The following is an 18,544-nucleotide window of genomic DNA, read 5'->3' on the forward strand; positions in this document are numbered from 1 at the left end:
ACGGCACATCACATCAGATTTTTCTCTTAACATTTATTTCTCAGCACAACCCACCCTTAGAGACCGTTACAAGCTTTTCAGACTGTTTGTGACTGCCCTGTATAATTAGAGTGAAGCCATTAAAATGCTGAAAGATATTAAACAGTTAATGTTTACTTTAAAACATGATCCATCCAGAGACGGGAATTGAGCAAAATTAATATTTGTGACATTGCAGCATAACTATCTTTAAAACTGGACTTCCATAGCCATTGAAAATGAACACGTGCATACTTTCACAAACCAGCTTCGGATGTCATCTACTGTTTCCATTTGGCAAGAATAAAATTTCTGCTAGTACAGTATCCAGCATGCCTTCAACTGAAGTAATTGATGAGAAAATAAAAATGGTAGCACTTGACAAAGAGAAAGTGTATTTATCAATGTTAGTGCAAAAATGAATCTCTTAAGAAATCCCTGAGTATCATAATAAAAGAATTATGTCCAGTCTTGAAGAGTCTTAAAGTAAAGAAATTAATGGTCAACTTTCAATGTTTTATATATACATGTCAATTCAGGACAAGAATAGCTAAAACTTCATTAGTGAAAATACATTTGTAGCACAAATTTTCTATTGCCATTTCATTATAAAATTTAAAAAGCATAAAAAAATTAGTTATACAGTGAAATTAATCTCTCTAATGCCTTAAAAGGCATTTAAAAGAAATGGATAATTGTAAATGATATTGCATTAATAGTAGTCTGTAGTCTGAGATTCCTATCAATTGCACAATTATATACATACATTACAAAGTATTAAGTTAAATTTCGTGCTTTTGAAGTATGCAAATTGCCAGGATGGTAACTACAGAAAATTGTGATTTTTGTCATTCCTGAATAATTTTCACATGGTATCCATAAATTCTTGTAAAGCAATCTCCCTGTGGGTTCAGTCAGTCATAACCTCTTAGTTCATCCCTATGAAATCCCCAAACCACCTTCCCTACCCTCTGGCTCCTACCCATGTAACCGCCCCCGGTGTAAAACCTGTCCCATGCACCCTCCCACCACCACCTACTCCAGTTCTGTAACCCGGATGGTGTACACGATCAAAGGCAGAGCCACGTGTGAAAGCACCCACGTGATCTACCAACTGACTTGCCTACACTGTGACGCATTCTATGTGGGAATGACCAGCAACAAACTGTCCATTCGCATGAATGGACACAGGCAGACAGTGTTTGTTGGTAATGAGGATCACCCTGTGGCTAAACATGCCTTGGTGCACGACCAGCACATCTTGGCACAGTGTTACACCGTCCGGGTTATCTGGATACTTCCCACCAACACCAACCTATCCGAAATCCGGAGATGGGAACTTGCTCTTCAATATATCCTCTCTTCCCGTTATCCACCAGGCCTCAATCTCCGCTAATTTCAAGTTGCCGCCACTCATACCTCACCTGTCATTCAACAACATCTTTGCCTCTGCACTTCCGCCTCGACTGACATCTCTGCCCAAACTCTTTGCCTCTGTATATGTCTGCTTGTGTCTGTATATGTGTGGATGGATGTGTGTGTGTGTGTGTGTGTGTGTGTGCACGCGTGCGAGTGTATACCCGTCCTTTTTTTCCCCCTAAGGTAAGTCTTTCCGCTCCCGGGATTGGAATGACTCCTTACCCTCTCCCTTAAAACCCAAATCCTTTCGTCTTTCCCTCTCCTTCCCTCTTTCCTGACGAGGCAACCGTTGGTTGCGAAAGCTAGAATTTTGTGTGTATGTTTGTGTCTATCGACGTGAGAGCGCATTCGTTTGGTAAGTCACATCATCTTTGTTTTTAGATATATACATATTTAAACAAATTGAGAACTATACAAATGAGTGGATGGGAGCAGAATGTTCACTTATCTAGTTTACTGGCATCTCGTGTGTTAAGGTAAGATAAGTGACATGTTAACTGTTAAACTTTTTAGCAACTTTTCTGTCATAGATAGCCAAGCCTTCATAAGCACCAGTAAATTGTTTTGAAATGATGGATATAGAATATGCTATGAAAAACCAAAGTGCGTATTATATGTCTCCACAAGAGATACTAATGTTTTTAAGTGAAATGGTCATCAAAGAATGGCAATAAATAAATATGAAACATTTTCATTTAAAAATTAATGGCACATTCTCACAAAACCGCTGGTAAACCTTTCGGGATGTGAAGTCGTGGTCCAAGAAACTCTTCTGTCCCTGACGTTTCGTCAAAGACTGCACTGGACGTCTTCAGAGGCGCTCCTCTGCCGAGTCTTGCTGACTCGGCAAGACTTAGTGGAGGATCGCCTCTGATGATGATGTCCAATGCAGTCCTGGATGAAACATCAGGAGCAGAAGAGTTTCTTGGACCACGACCTCACACCCTGAAAGATTTACTAGCAGCTATGTCATTTCGTTGTGAAAGACTTCATTCTATGAACATTCTCACAAACATTTAAATGTGCATACACTGAAGATTAACAATTTTACAACATTTATACATGTGATATTATTGCGCTGCAGAAATCAGAAGTCAAAGTTCATGTAACACTCTCATTATTTTATATTATTAATCATATGTTGCAGTTGGTTGTACTAAGAATTTAATCAGTGGAATGGGAGTTGGCCACCAATAAAAGTATACATGAAAACCCAGTGAAAGGGACACCACAAAAGTGTGATGTAAAACAGTTTCTTTCGTGTACTTCTATGTTTGCCCATTATAACTGCTTACAAAGTTCACATTGTGTGTGGAAACAGTGTATGAAAATGAAAAGGAAAGATTTGGTGCTTTAATTTTGGCACATGTCTGCCATGCCTTTAAACAGTGCAAGCTACTGAAATTATAATTTGGAGTAACAAAAGTTAAGTGCTAAAATTTTGTTGTGCATTTACAAACCATTTACACAGAGAAGCCAAAGAAATTGCACATATTCACATGTTCAATAGAAATGACTGTGTACCATCAGCATTTTGTAATGAAACAATTTTTTTCTTTTTTTTTTCTTTTCGGATTTTACTTTGATAATTTATGAATAGGCATACAATGGTGTGCCAATGGGTGCTCCTTTCCCCATGGGAATGCCTGCTCAGCAGCCACCACCTCCGCCATCAGGGCCTCCACCACAACCACAGTACAGTTATGCACCCGCTCCACGCCCTGACCAGTACCCAGTGCCTCCGCCAACTGGTTCCATGACACTGCCACCCCAGTTTCACTTGGGCCCGGCTGGTCCTAGACCTCGTGAAGAGCAGCAACAGCATCAGGTACCAGGACCACCACCGCAGCCACCAGGCACACAAGGGCCTTATCCACCCAGGTGAGTACAGCTTAGCAAGTTGGATCACAAGTATGAATTTTCATCATTACTGTTGTTGGATCAGGCTCTTTTTTTTTTTTTTTTTTTTTTTTTTTTTTTTTTTTTTTTTTTTTTCCTTGTGAATGCTCCAAGGAGGAGGAACAGCTCATAATAAAGACAAATAATTCGGGTTTACTCACATAAATAGTATAGGCAGTATTGAAACTAAATTGGTTTAATTTGATCTGCCATATGTAGGCTACAACTGGGTGTAAAAAAAATATAAATAATGACAAATTAAAAAACTGTAGCTCCACTACGAATTTTTGAAATTGTATAAACTGCAAAAGCAAAGTAAATTGCAAGTCAAATTAAAGAGGTCAGTTTGATTTTTTTTCTTTTTTAAAGATAAGGAAAATTGTATTGGTGGTTATCCAGTCTTGTTTTAAATTCATGACTGCTGAGGTTAAAACTCCTTGTGGATTTCCCTTTAAGATTAGGCAGTGTATGGTTGTAAAGCAGAGCACTTGTGCACAGGCAGCTGTTAAACCCATGTTGTGCACAGAAGATATCTAAACAGGTATGCAATTGGATTGGAGTCACTCTGGGAAACAGAACTTAGTATCATTCTTAACTGGGAGGATTTGTCAGAAGTGAAAATAGCATCCAATGTACTCTAAGGAAGTGAGATAGGATCAGTGAAATAGTACTTAGTTCTCTGAGGACGTTTTCAGTCGACACTGTTGTCTACAGGAAGGTGGGTTACGTCAGTAGAAAATTGTAATATGCAAAGACTAGTTGCTGATCAGCATAAACACACAAACCCGTATTGTTTCATGATAGGTTACCATTCACTGAAGTTTGTCACCAACATCAGGTCTCCAGTCAGTTTAATGTAATAAGACCACATAACTGTAGTTGTGGGGAAGGCAGGTGCTGGTCTCTACTGTCAGAAGGAAGCATGATCCACTCTCAAAGGTGATTTAAGAAATATATTACTTCCTTTGACACCTCACATAAAAGCATTAATGGCAAATTTGTTGAAATTTGGGCTTAAAAGGAAGATATTAGCAAATTTTCTTCTGGATGAACCATCTGTAAATGAAATAGGGAAAATAAAAACTACTCTGGTTCTCCTGTTACCTTCAGCCTCACACCGTACATTGCCATGTAGGCTACAAATGTAGATGTGATGGATATAAAGTGTGCTGACTCCCTGCATGTTAAACAAGTAGCCTAGGACAGGTGGCATGCCTGTGGGCTACAAGCAGCATTCTTGCTTGTGACTCAAGTTGAAGCAATTTTACTGTATCAGAAGGTGTGTGTTGCTAGTATCCTTGTGCTTATTTTGTAGTTTGTCTACGGTATTGAGAGTTGAAGACTATGGCGATAAGGTGGCGTTAAGCATTACAGTTACTCATATTTGAAGAAGAAGAAGAAGAAGAAGAAGAAATGCCCATGTATTTCGTTACAGTGTGCAGATCGGGCTACAGGAAAATTAAACGTAAACATTTTATTACATCTCAAGTAAAATATTCCAAATGGGGTCAGAGCAAAATCTCTGAAAGACGGAGATCTGGCTGATAATTGTTTTGTGTGTGATTCACATTTTGGTGAGGAACTTGTCACAAAAGCAGACTTGTTAGCCATTGATAGTAAATAAGTTAAAATTCCAAGATAAAAGTGGTCTCTAGAACCAGGAGCGGTTCCTTATTTATTTCTCAATGTACCGAAATATCTATCAAAATATTACACAAAAGAATCACCAGTAAAACATTAATCAAAAGAAGAGCCACAGCAAAGAAAATATTGAACAAGAAGTTAAAATGTCATGGTGTTTCTTCTGCCAAGGAAAATTTATGGAACAAATTGGTATCAGACACAAGAGTAATACTTTAAAAAAGGACACTGACTTGTATTAAATCAAAAGATTTGTGATTACATAATAAAATAACAGCAGCCAGTGCCGAAATCGGTCACCTGTAAAAGCAGTTCTCAGATGAAAAGCGTAAGAAGACTTAATTGAAGTCACCGAAAGGATACAGGCATTGTTTGAAACATGAATTGCCACCACTTCAAGAAACATGCTCTCATATGGAATCAGTACACATGCTGTGGAAGTAATTAAGACTTATTTTCGGGAAGAACAAGATGAAAAAATAGTTTCTCTTCTACTCACTTTGTTGGAGGTATAGAATTGTGCAAGCTTAAATCCGTATTATTGTGCTGTAAACAAATTGTTATTACATCTATGAAGTTTTGTTGTCTGTGTACAATCCTAGTACATTGGCTTAACTAAATTCACTTTCCTTCTGTTCTCCTATGAGTGACGTCTCTACGCAACCAGATACATTGATAGTCATAATGTTTTTAGTTTTCTTTCAAATTGCACATCATCTGTGCCGGAGGAAGAAAGGTTTTTCCTTAAAGTTGTATTTTAATTGAAGTTTCCTCCATATAATCATTTAGTAAAATACTTGTTTGAATTTGTATTATTATTATTATTATTATTATTCATTGGGACTTTACTCCATGTGTTGACTAGAACAACTTGTCAGTAATTCCGCAACAGTTAAACTTGAAGGGACACAACTATTAACTACTTTTGTTGTGACTCTGTTTCATTGATATTCAATGTCGTACGTCATGATTATTATGATTAATGGTTATAGTGTTGGTTATATGAGCACGAAAGTTTTTTTATAATTAGGTTCACTGTTGTATGTAAACTTGATTTATATGTGCTTTAGACATTAATTAAATTATTTGTTGTTGTAAAATCTTGAAAGTATATAGATTTGAGATTTTTTTTTTTTTTCTTTTGTCAGTTTCTTTGCGGAAAAACTGCTTCAGCATGTTTCAGTAATATGATTATGAACCAGTAGCTATATCTCTTTCCAAATGAATCCTTCCATTTCCTTCGTCCTTTTGGCAGATGTCAGTCCTGACTTATTATTTTATTATTCTTGTTCTTGTAGCAGTGGAATGTCTACCTTCCCCCCTCATGGTGGACCACCTACAGTGTTCATGAGCCATCCTCATGGAGTGCCATCAGGCCAACCGCCCCCTGCCGGTGTCACCTTCTCACCGAGGGGACAGCCTCTCTTATGAAAAAAAATTCAGCTCACTGGTGTGAACAAGTAGGACCATGTTGCTAACTGCAATGTTACCATTCATTCTGTAAGGCTTCTGGAACAAACGTCTGGTCATAATGTAGAAGAAATGAGATGAGAAGGGTGCTTCGTATATCTTACAAATGTTCAAATTGTTTCAAGAAAATTGGGTCTCTATTGCAAGTAATCTTTGAGTGAAGCTGCTGTTACAGAAAATTTCATATACAATCTTCAGATGCAGTTATTGTCATAAAGAATGACTGTTTCCTTGGAAATACTGCCATTATATGGAGTTTGTGCATGTATCACAGTTAATGGCTTAAATGTTAGGCATTGAGATTTTATTATAGATTCTGCTCTTGAATTTATCTGCAGTGTCAGATTACTTTTTTGAAGTATACATTTTATATACATAATTTGTCCTCACAGTATAATTTGTTATAAAGCTTCATATGTTTATTTATTTCTTACATTTTATGCATAATTTTATAATGGCTGGTAAACCAGCCATCAAACTGATTTTAAGCACAGTCAGTCAATCAGTGCAATATTTATTTGTTGCAGACAATGATTGTCTTCACATTTGCAGTGCTGTGATGAATACTTAATTTTATGATCAAGGTCTTCACTGAAATGTGTGTGTTAAAAGCAACTTAATGAAACATTCCATGTGAGTCACACTTGTGTTAAAGTGTCTACTAGCTTTGGGTCGTGCAGTAGCTGTGGAGTTCATGGTTAACCAAAGTTTCTGTAGCCCAATTGGAAAAATATGTAACAATACTTCAAGCTTCTAATTGCTTGAATTTTAACAGGAAAATGTATAAAATATACATATACATACTTACATACCATGCAAATTTTCATTGCTGTAAATGTTTTTGATTGTAAAATTGTACATAAAAATTTAAGAAAAATGGTTTGCTATGTTGTATTAAATTGTTGCATATGATGTAGTATTAAATTTTTAAGTCAGCCTTAATTTTAAGTGTGTTTTTATTAATAACTGTAGTGCTTAAAACTTCTTTGTTGAAATATTGTACAAATAACTGAAAATACAACTTTTTTTCAGAATCTTCTAGTCTCAGTAAATGTGAATACATTTAAAAAAATGATAGCCTATTGTTTTGCCTATAGAAATTGTCAAATTGAACACAAGATTTACAACTTGCAGTACTATTTACATAGAAATACTTTAACTTCCATTCAGAAAGGTATACAACTGCAACTACAGGAATCATCCTATTCTTTTTAAAAGTTATTGGAATTAAAGGAAGGACAAAATTGTCTTTATTTATAAGAGTCATGTATTCAAAATAAAAATGACACTCCCGAATAATACCACACGTACTATACTCCGTTCATCATAAGATTAAACCTCATGTAAGCATTACACTATGTATTCCTCCGCATTTGCTGGAAAATCATTGGATTTTGTTTCATGTGTAGTTCACGCCAAACTATCTTGAGTACAGTCAAGTACGATAATGAGGATACATTTTATGCTGTGGTTATGCATACATCCACTCAGCGATAATACGATAAAACAGCTTTACTGGCACATTTAACTTGGACAGCACTGGCCAGCTATCTGGTCCAACTAACCTGCAGTCATGTGAACAGTTGTAATAAAGATGTAAAAAGAGACGAGCAGAGAACACTATAACCTTGAATGTCATTTAATTTTTGAAAAAAGGAAATAATTGTAAAACTCAGACAATATGCTTTTCAGGGGATCTAATTGGAAACCTAACATGCTCTCAATCTTAGCTAACATAGTTTTGTAATTAAAAACAAGTGTGATGAAAATTCCTGCCTTTAACAAGGGTAATTTTTTTGCATGAGCTGTGTGTGGCATAAAAGTGCACTGCTTGGATTTCACCATGTAGTTAAATATTGAAGTCACTGAAGGTAATACTGTTAGTCATCTGGTAATCTTTAAACTCCTTCCATATCAGACTCAAAGGAATACAGCAAAATTACAGTTTCCCATGTTTCTATGACGAGTGTCATGCTGGCTCATATGAGACCACATCTGTCCTACAAAACAATGGGCATATTCAAACAAAAATATTTGATTTTTCATTTATCTCCCAGAAATTTATGTAATGTTTTTCTTAGCTTCAACAATATTTTACAAAATATCTATAATTAAGACTGTGATTTGTAATGAAAACCAGAAATTTGCGTGTGATGTGTAATTATAAACTAGAAGACATGCACTTTTCTTGAAAAAATGATGGGTAAGTATGATTTAATTACCATATATTTGATGAATTTCATATTTAAATGATTTAGGTACTGAAACGGAAAGTCAGCTCCAACATTTCAGACCACTGCCCAGTAGCCTACTCGTATACTAATCGAGAACTCTGCCAATTACACCATGGATATAATCTACAAACTACTAACTACATTTACAACAGAGTGTTTCTCAAAAAACTTCAAAGCTGATTTTTCTCTGTAATGTTGTGAAAAACATTAAAAACAACTTGTTTCTAGCCATTAATTGCATTCTGTGCACGTGTTTCACCGCGAAGCAGGAAGCGTGAAAATTACCTAGCTAAAGTGTGCTTAAGAAAAATGTTGACGGCCGTTGATAGATCTGAATGTCTTAAAGTTTCATTTACAGTGAGACCGTAATAAGATATCTAATTGACAAGTTGGAACTACTTCCAAGGTCAGAACAGCAGCAGTGTATGAAAGCTACGGTTGCTGACCAATTGTCATGTTTGTGTTTGTTTGCATCAGGTTTATTCTGATGGTGAACGAAGTATATTGTTCAGATTTTGACATGTGCTGTAGACTTGAGTAGTTTTGTATAGTGCCTGAAATTATGCTAATATACACTGTCTGACAAAATAAGCAAAGTACACAGAAGGGGAGGAGGAAATTAAATGAAACTTCACAGCTTTAGAGGGTATGTGATTTTATTTCAGTGGATACATACAGATTTACAAAAAATTTAAGTCTGAGCACACTTAGGAGTATGTCGTCATTGCCTCCTCTGCCCTTGATGCATTTGTGGAAAGTGTGTTGTAAAGTTTTTATCCTACCCTGAGGCAAGCTGGCCCAAAACTGTTGTAACTGGTCCTTGTTATTCCAGATACGGGCACTGGGATGCAGTTGATGTCTGAACTGGTCCCATGTACATTGTATGGGGGACAGATCTGGGTATCTTTCAGGCCACAGGAGTACCTCGACATCATGCACACAGTTTGAGACATGTTCCATGTGTGGATGAGCATCTTACTGCTGAAAAATGGCACCACGATACTGTCACACGAGAGGTAACAGTCGAACACATGAAGTCTGACATACCATTTTGCTGTCAGTTCATCACTACCAACTGAAGTCATGTTCGATGGCTCCCCACACCCTGATGCCAGGAATAACATCACAGTGCCTGTCCAAAGCATGGGGCCATTCTCCTGGTCACCACCATACTCGCCAACAATTGTCATCTGGGGTAGTACAGAACTGAATTTCATCACTGAACACAATGCGACGCAGTTAATCAGCAGTCCATACTTCCCTGTCATGGCACCACTCAGAGCACTGGAGGTGTTAATGATAGCCTATGCATGGGACGCTAATTACCTAGTCTGGCTGTTGCTAGTCTCTGACTAATGATGTGGGATGACAGAGTGTTGCAGGGAGTCCATTATTTGTTCTCAGACGGCCAGGAATGGATGTGAAGGGGTTACAGTGTGCTTGGTGCACAGTACAGTGATCCTCCATTGTGGTAATCAGATGTGGTCGACCAGAACCTTGACAGTCAGTATGTCTGCCCCCAATTCCCCTGCTGTTCAACATCGGATCACTGTCACATCCAAGTGCCCCACAAATCAGTTATTACACAATTTGACCAGCCGCCAAATGGACATGCAATGAGGCCCCTTGCAGACTCTGCCAAGTGTACGAAGTTACATTGACATCTGACTTGTCTTCTGTGCACTTCACTCTTTTTTTTTTTTTTTTTTTTTTTTTTTTTTTCTGCAGGCAGTGTAATTTGGAAATGAATATTGTTTATTGTTCTGTATTCAAAGATTGCTCTCCATGCATAATATGCTGTGACACAGTACAGCAACGTATGAAACTTCACACATTAGTATGTTACATCTTTTCTGCTTTGTTTGGACACACACACACACACACACACACACACACACACACACACACACACACACACACGCGCTCTCTGTATAGCTACATTGTGCCGTACTACACTTCACTGCCTCCCACATTGCAGTTCTGTCACAGTGTACCTGCACAGGTGTGTGTGTGTGTGTGTGTGTGTGTGTGTGTGTGTGTGTGTGTGTGTGTGTGTGTGTACTCAAAAAAAAGGATTTGCTTGAAGGCTAGCAAAGTTTCCAGTTTGCTTCTCAGTAACTCAACACCTCCATTATCATTTACATTCTGCCACAACTTTCTGAACAAACTAAATCCTAACTTTTTCATTAAGTGTAGTGTTGAGGGAAAGGTGGAAAGTCTTTTGTCTAGCCATCAGTTTTAGTTGATTATTCTTGTGTGGACCTGGTGGCCAATGAAGCAGTTTGTGGATGTCTTATCACAACTTGGATTGTGAGACAACTCTGTTTGTCATACATTTTCTTTTGCTGATGACTGCTGCTTAAAACTAATTTATCTCAACTGTTAACCAGTAAAGGGTTGCTTTGTCATACTTCAGGTACAGAACTGCAATTTTGGTACCTCTTGCACATTCAGACTTAAGAATTTGTTTTTAATAAAATAAGTTTATTTGTTGAGAATTACACATATTTACACACACAGCATATCGTACAAGTGACATATGTACATATATATAAAACTTAAAATTATTGTACTTTGGAAACAGTGTTTAAACATATATATATACACCTATAAAAGTAAAGGTTTGGGTTTGATTAAAGCTCAATTTGTGTACATTTGGCTTACTGCAAGTCAGTGCTGGGATTTCACACTAAACTTGCGGTCACTATATTATTACTATCTTCTTCTCCTTCTTGTTCATACCTTTGTTTCGGTAACATTCCTAAATGTGTGTGATGGGTTGGCCGATCAGTGATTCTTAATTGCTTCTGGGATGAGTAAATAGTTGTCTTCTGAACATGTGCTTCACTCTCCACTTGTCCTAAAGACAAAGAACGATTATAAGAGTCATGTCAACTGTACAAAAAGGCATATTCTGCTATATAGCAGTTTATTCACAATTATTCACATGCAGTGTGTGCCATACCATAGATGTTATAACAGAATATTTCTTTTAACTTTAATTACATGTCCTTATTTGTATTTCTCTAAATCATGAAATGAAGAAGAGTTGCAAACGGCAATTTTTCCAACTTCATATTCAGTTAGGTCGTCCCTCCCCCTCCTGCCTTTTCCCCTCTTTCAGCACGCACATTTCATTACTGTTCTGATATTCTGAAACAAGTATCACTCTTCTTTAAAACTTTTTTTTCCCCAAAATCACAGTTAACTTTGTATTGAAGCTTTTGGTAGGTTATTATTTCTCATCTAGTAGATAAATGTTATTTAGGATATTCTGAAGAAAATGAGAAGTGGTTACAGTATTAGATCTCTTGCAGATCGAGCAGTATGTCTATGGACTTTATGACATGACAAAATAAAGCAAAGCTGTAATGAACCCGAAAGTTGGTTTGAAAATCACAGTGCTTTACTACGCATGACCTGTGGGAGATGGTACACTGTGGGTTCCAGACCACTGTGGTACTTAGCTTTTTCACAGGCACATCGCTAAATGTGAAGGAAGCAAAAGGAAAAACTCGCAAGTCAGTTTAAATCTCATCCCTTGTAACTCACACCATATTAATGTGCAAGATAGTGACTCTTTCTGTTGATTCTAGCATATAGAGAGACCAATGCAGATATTTTTTTCATTCACCAGTGTGGCAGCCAAGTCAACAAGATTAAGAGCTGTGATGAGATGCTGTCACTCTGATTTCACTTGCAATTGCTATTGTCTTTAATAATTCACAAGTATCTAAGTAAAATCATTTTAGGGGTCCCTACTTTTTAATTGTTGGGTTTTTCTATCAGATTAATGCTAGCTTTTTAATCTGTGTTGCAGTAGTGTTCAAGGCATAGATGTGTAGTGTGTCTGGAGATGGCTTTCCTTTTGCTTAAATATACAGTATTCATTCAAAGTCAGAATGTCATAGACTTAACATGCAGTTGGTTGTCATAGCTATCAATGTCTCTCGCTGCAAGCTTAAGATTTTCCAACTTTAGAGGTTGATAATTAATTTTGTCTATTATACACACAACAAAAAAAGTTTTGCATCACCCCGGCTCCCAGAACTCCTGAAGACACGTTGACTGTGGATATTGTATCACAGACACAGTACCTTTGACTGTTCAGAGATGTCACTATACCCGCCCAAAGATGTAAAAAAAACCATGCATGAGCAGTGCCTATTATATGTAGGGGGTCCGACAGCCAATCAGTTCCAGTCATTCTACCAAGAAGGAGCTACACAGCTACCATGCCTAGACGGTCAATACCGCAGTTTGATCGCGTCCGCATTGTTACTTTGTGCCAGGAAGGGCTCTCAACAAGGGAAGTAGTTGGGCATCTCGGGGTGAATCAAAGCAATGTTGTTCGGACATCGAGGAGATACAGAGATACAGGAACTGTTGATGACATGCCTTGCTCAGGCTGCCCAGGGGCTACTACTGCAGTGGATGACCGCTACTTATGGATTATAGCTCGGAGGAACCCTGACAGCAACACCACCACATTGAATAATGCTTTTCGTGCAGCCAGCCACAGGACATCGTGTTATGACTCAAACTGTGCGCAATAGGCTGCATGATGTGCAACTTCACTCCCAATGTGATGGCTGTACAATATGTGAACGCCATCCTCCGACTGATAGTGCAACCATATCGGCAGCATATTGGTGAGGCATTTGTCTTCATGGACGGCAAATTCGTGTCCCCATTGTGCACGACTTCCTTCAGGATAACAACATCGCTCTACTAGAGTGGCCAGTATGTTCTCCAGACATGAATCCTATCCAACATGCCTGGGATAGATTGAAAAGAGCTGTTTATGCACAACGTGGCCAACCAACCTCTCTGAGGGATCTACGCCAAATCGCCGTTGAGAAGTGCGACAATCTGGACCAACAGTGCCTTGATGAACTTGTGGATAGTATGCCATGATGAATACAGGCATGCTTCAGTGCAGGAGGACGTGCTATTGGGTATTAGAGGTACTAGCGTGTACAACAATCTGGACCACCACCTCTCAAGGTCTCGCTGTATGGTGGTACAACATGCAATGTGTAGTTTTCATGGGCAATAAAAAGGGTGGATATGATGATTATGTTGATCTCTGTTCCAATTTTATGTACAGATTCCGGTACTGAGGTGATGCAAAACGTTTTTGATGTGTACTAGGGCTGCTATTTTAATTGAAGGAGTCATGGAAGATAGTGCCAATCATCAATCTCTTATTGTTTTTGGGTGCATCACATGCTGGTAACAAGTATTTTCAAATGCACCACTACACGATGGTGTCTTCTATATAAATTAGTCTGTCTTATCAAACAACCGAAAATCCTGACTGGTATAACAGTTGGGAAGGAGAGATTCATGACATAGAGGTGATGTTTAATCGTAGACTGGCACAGTGAAAAAGTGTGTGTGTGTGTGTGTGTGTGTGTGTGTGTGTGTGTGTGTGTGTGTGTGCGCGCGCGCGCCCACACACACACAGTGGTCCATTGATTGTGACCGGGCCAAATATCTCACGAAATAAGCATCAAATGAAAAAACTACATAGACCGAAACTTGTCTGGCACTATGGTTGGCCTACTAGATGGCGCTGCCATAGGTCAAATGGATATAAACTGCGTTTTTTTTAATAGGAACCCCCATTTTTTATTACATATTCGTGTAGTATGTAAAGGTATATGAATGTTTTAGTTGAACCACTTTTTTTCTCTTTGTGATACATGGCACTGTAATAGTCACAAACATATGGCTCACAATTTTAGACGAACAGTTGGTAACACATAGGTTTTTTAAATTAAAATACAGAATGTAGGTACGTTTGAACATGTTATTTCAGTTGTTCCAATGTGATAGATGTACCTTTGTGAACTTATCATTTCTGAGAATGTGTGGTGTTACAGCGTGATTACCTGTAAATACCACATTAATGCAATAAATGCTCAAAATGATATCCGTCAACCTCAATGCATTTGGCAATACGTATAACGACATTCCTCTCAACAGTGAGTAGTTCGCCTTCCGTAATGTTCGCACATGCATTGACAGTGAGCTGACACATGTTGTCAGGCGTTGTTGGTGGATCACGATGGCAAATATCCTTCAACTTTCTCCACAGAAAGAAATCCGGGGACGTCAGATCCGGTGAACGTGTGGGCCATGGTACAGTGCTTCATCGACCAATCCACCTGTCATGAAATAAGCTATTCAATACCGCTTCAACTGCACGCGAGCTATGTGCCGGACATCCATCATGTTGGAAGTACATTGCCATTCTGTCATGCAGTGAAGCATCTTGTAGTAACATTGGTAGAACATTACATAGGAAATCAGCATACATTGCACCATTTAGATTGCCATTGATAAAATGGGGGGCCAATTATCCTTCCTTCCATAATTCTGCACCATACATTAACCCGCCATGGTCGCTGATGCTCCACTTGTCGCAGCCATCGTGGATTTTCCGTTGCCAAATAGTGCATATTATGCCGGTTTACGTTACTGCTGTTGGTGAATGACGCTTCGTCGCTAAATAGAACTCGTGCAAAAAATCTGTCATCGTCCCATAGTTTCTCTTGTGCCCACTGGCAGAACTGTACATGACGTTCAAAGTCATCATCATGCAATTCCTGGTGCATAGAAATATGGTACGAGTGTAATTGATGTTGATGTAGCATTCTCAACACTGACGTTTTTGAGATTCGCGATTCTTGCACAATTTGTCTGCTACTGATGTGCGGATTTTAGCCGCGACAGCAGCTAGAACACCTACTTGGGCATCATCATTTGTTGCTGGTCATGGTCAACATTTCAGATGTGGCTGAAAACTTACTGTTTCCTTAAATAACGTAACTATCTGGCGAACGGTCCGGACACTTGGATGATGTCGTCCAGGATACCGAGCAGCGTACATAGCATACGCCTGCTGGGCATTTTGATCACGATAGCCATACATCAACACAATATCGACCTTTTCCACAATTGGTAAACTGTCCATTTTAACATGGGTAATGTATCACGAAGCAAATACCGTCCGCACTGGCGGAATGTTACATGATACCACATACTTATACATTTGTGACTATTACAGCGCCATCTATTACAAAGCGAAGTACATGAATTTGTAATAAAAAATGGGGCTTCCTATTAAAAAAAAAACACAGTTGATATCCGTTTGACCTATGGCAGCACCATCTAACGGGCCAACCACAGTGCCATCTGGTTTCCCCCTTCAAGCTAGACAAGTTTCGTTCTTTGTAGTTTTTTTGTTGTAAGTTTATTTTGTGAGATATTTGGCCCGGTCACTATCAGTGGACCACTCTGTGTATATATATATATATATATATATATAATATATATATATATATTTTTTTTTTTTTTTTTTTTTTTTTTTTTTTTTTTTAGTGGAAGGAGATTGGATGCAGAAACGTGGGGCTACAGAGTAGGAAGATTTTATGGATGGACCAGAGAGAGCACCTGGAGATATGTGTGTGTGTGTGTGTGTGTGTGTGTGTGTGTGTGTGTGTGTGTGTGTGTGTGTGTTTGAGAGAGAGAGAGAGAACTGAAATGCATTGAATGGGAGCAACATCCATAGTGGAGCAGGGAAGGGAGAGGGATAGGAGGGTACAGGTAGAGGAAGAGGAAACAGTGCTGCCTGGCATAGTGTGCATTGACTAGAGGTGCCAGACATGGCTACCTGGTCAGCATCAGGATGCTGGGGGGGGGGGGGGGGGGGAGGAGGAGTGGAAAGTAGAGGAGCAGAGAAGGGTAAAAGCTTGGTGGGTGCATTGGCAGTGAGCAGTACACAATGAGGGTTAGTGGATGTCAGCTGGGAGGAGGTGATAAGACAGAGGGGGCACAAACTGTCTAGTGGTGGGTGCAGTGACAATAAGTTACCTTAGGTTGGAGGCCAGGATGATTTCGGGAGCAGTGTGTTTTGTAAGGAGTGGAGTTGCTAGTCTCCCATCAGGCACCTCCCCGGGTGGTGGATAGGGGAATGCTCACCAGATATGGTGGAAATTCGGGAAATAAAATACCCAGGGCAGACCAAAACTAGCAAACCTCCGCCCCTCTAACAAGGGAAGGGTGTTGGTGCCAGGAAGGGCATCCGGCTGTAAAAACATTGCCAAAACAAGAGGAATGATGGATGCTTCTCCAGATAAATGTTCTGGAGTAATAGCCTCCCATTCGGATCTCCAGGGGAGGCGTTTTGCGAAGGATCCAAAGGTGTTCAAGATCAGAGTGGGAACTCTAAACATGGGAATGATGACGGGAAAGGGAAGAGAGATAATAAACATGATGCAGAGGAGGAAGATAAAGGGTTTGTGTGTGCAAGAGACAAGGTGGAAGGGCAATAAGGCAAAGATTTTAGCTGAAGGTTATAAGCTACTTTATAGTAGTGCAAGCCCAGAATCAAGAAATGGATTGGAGTTATTTTGCACAGAGAGCTTCAAGAAGAGGTATGTGAAGTCAGCAGAGTAAATGATAGGATCATGTATGTAAAGATGATGATTGGCGGAGAAATAGTAACAGTGCTGACAGCCTATGCATCCCAAGCAGGATGTTGCGGAGGACGAGAAGGAAAAATTTTGGAGAGATTTGGATGGAGTAATGGTCGGAATACCAGAGAATGAAAGAGTGATAGTCAGAGGGGACCTAAATGGTCATGTTGGCGGAAGGAAAGATGGGGAAGAGAGGTGCATGGAGGATGGGGGTATGGCGAGAGAAATGAGGAAGGAAAAAAGATAATGGAGTTTGCAGTGGCTTTTGATCTAGTGATTATGAATACCTACTTCCAAAGAAAAAGAGAAAAACTAATAACATACAGGAGTAGCCAAAATAAAAGCCAAATTGATTACATATTATGTAGAAGGAAAAATAGTGGGGAGGTGCGAAATACGAAGGTCATATACGGTGAAGGAATAGCAACACAACATAAGTTGATTGTAGCAGATTGTGAGATGAAAGTATGTAAAAGACAGAGACACACAAATCAATGTGAAAGGAAAATTAAGTGGTGGAGATTAAAGGATAAAAATTTGAGAGAGGAGTTTAGTGAAAAAGTACTGGGAAGGTAAAATTGGCAGAGAGAGTGCAGGAGTGGTGGAAAATAAATAGTGCTGTTATAAGGAAGACTGGGGAGGAAGTGTTTGGGTTAACATCTGGGAGAAGGGTGCCAAAAGATAAGGAAACATGGTGGTGGAATGAAGAGGTGCAGAAGGTTGTGAAGGTAAAGAAAGACGCTAAGAGGAAATGGGATATGTCCGGAAGTGCTGAGGATGGGCAAGCATACAAAAGTGCAAAGAAGGAGACAAAACGAGCCGTGGCTAAAGCTGAATCAGTAAGGGAGGCATACGAACGACTACAGAAAAATCAGGATATGAGACAACTGATACGGATAGGCAAATCAAGAGATAAAGCTTCTAAGGATCTAACAGCAATGAAACAAATGAAAGATGAAACAGGAATAATTCTGCATGACCATGGAAAAATAATCCAAAGGTGATTGAATTATTTTGAGAAATTGCTGAATGAAGGAAATGTAAGAGTGAAAACTAAGGAAGGAGGGACAAACAAAGGATTAACGATGGATATAAGTAGAGATGAAGTCGAACGGGCAGTTGAAAAGATGAAAAATGGGAAGGCAGTTGGCCCAGACCAAGATCCCCATTGAGGTATAGAAGTATCTCGGTAAAAAGGGAATTGGGCTCCTTTGGGATTTAATGAAGAAGATTTGGTGACAGGAGGAGATGCCAGACGAGTGGAGAACTAGTGTAGTGATCCCAATATTTAAGGGGAAAGGTGACATGCAGGACTGCGGTAACTATAGAAGTATTAAACTGATGACACACACAATGAACATTTGGGAGAGAGTTATA

At 39.0% G+C, this 18,544-nt stretch overlaps 2 protein-coding genes across 4 annotated transcripts in view; one reads left to right on the top strand and one right to left on the bottom strand.

Annotated features, from left to right (window-relative positions):
- Window positions 1-7,389, top strand: part of LOC126162032 (signal transducing adapter molecule 1) — a 67,661-nt gene extending 60,272 nt beyond the window's left edge. For all 3 annotated transcript variants that reach the window (XM_049918256.1, XM_049918258.1, XM_049918255.1), the window contains 2 exons: window positions 3,038-3,318; window positions 6,276-7,389. In XM_049918256.1, coding sequence (XP_049774213.1) covers window positions 3,038-3,318; window positions 6,276-6,408 — 414 coding nt within the window. In that variant the 3' untranslated portion in view covers window positions 6,409-7,389. The remainder of the gene's footprint in view (window positions 1-3,037; window positions 3,319-6,275) is intronic.
- A 3,788-nt stretch (window positions 7,390-11,177) lies between these two features.
- LOC126162033 (ankyrin repeat domain-containing protein 6) overlaps window positions 11,178-18,544 on the bottom strand; it is a 688,216-nt gene continuing 680,849 nt past the window's right edge. Inside the window, exon 15 of the mRNA XM_049918259.1 lies at window positions 11,178-11,541. Coding sequence (XP_049774216.1) covers window positions 11,366-11,541 — 176 coding nt within the window. The 3' untranslated portion in view covers window positions 11,178-11,365. The remainder of the gene's footprint in view (window positions 11,542-18,544) is intronic.

The sequence above is a fragment of the Schistocerca cancellata genome, chromosome 2 (assembly GCF_023864275.1).
Source record: "Schistocerca cancellata isolate TAMUIC-IGC-003103 chromosome 2, iqSchCanc2.1, whole genome shotgun sequence".
NCBI classification, from domain to species: Eukaryota; Metazoa; Arthropoda; class Insecta; order Orthoptera; family Acrididae; genus Schistocerca; species Schistocerca cancellata.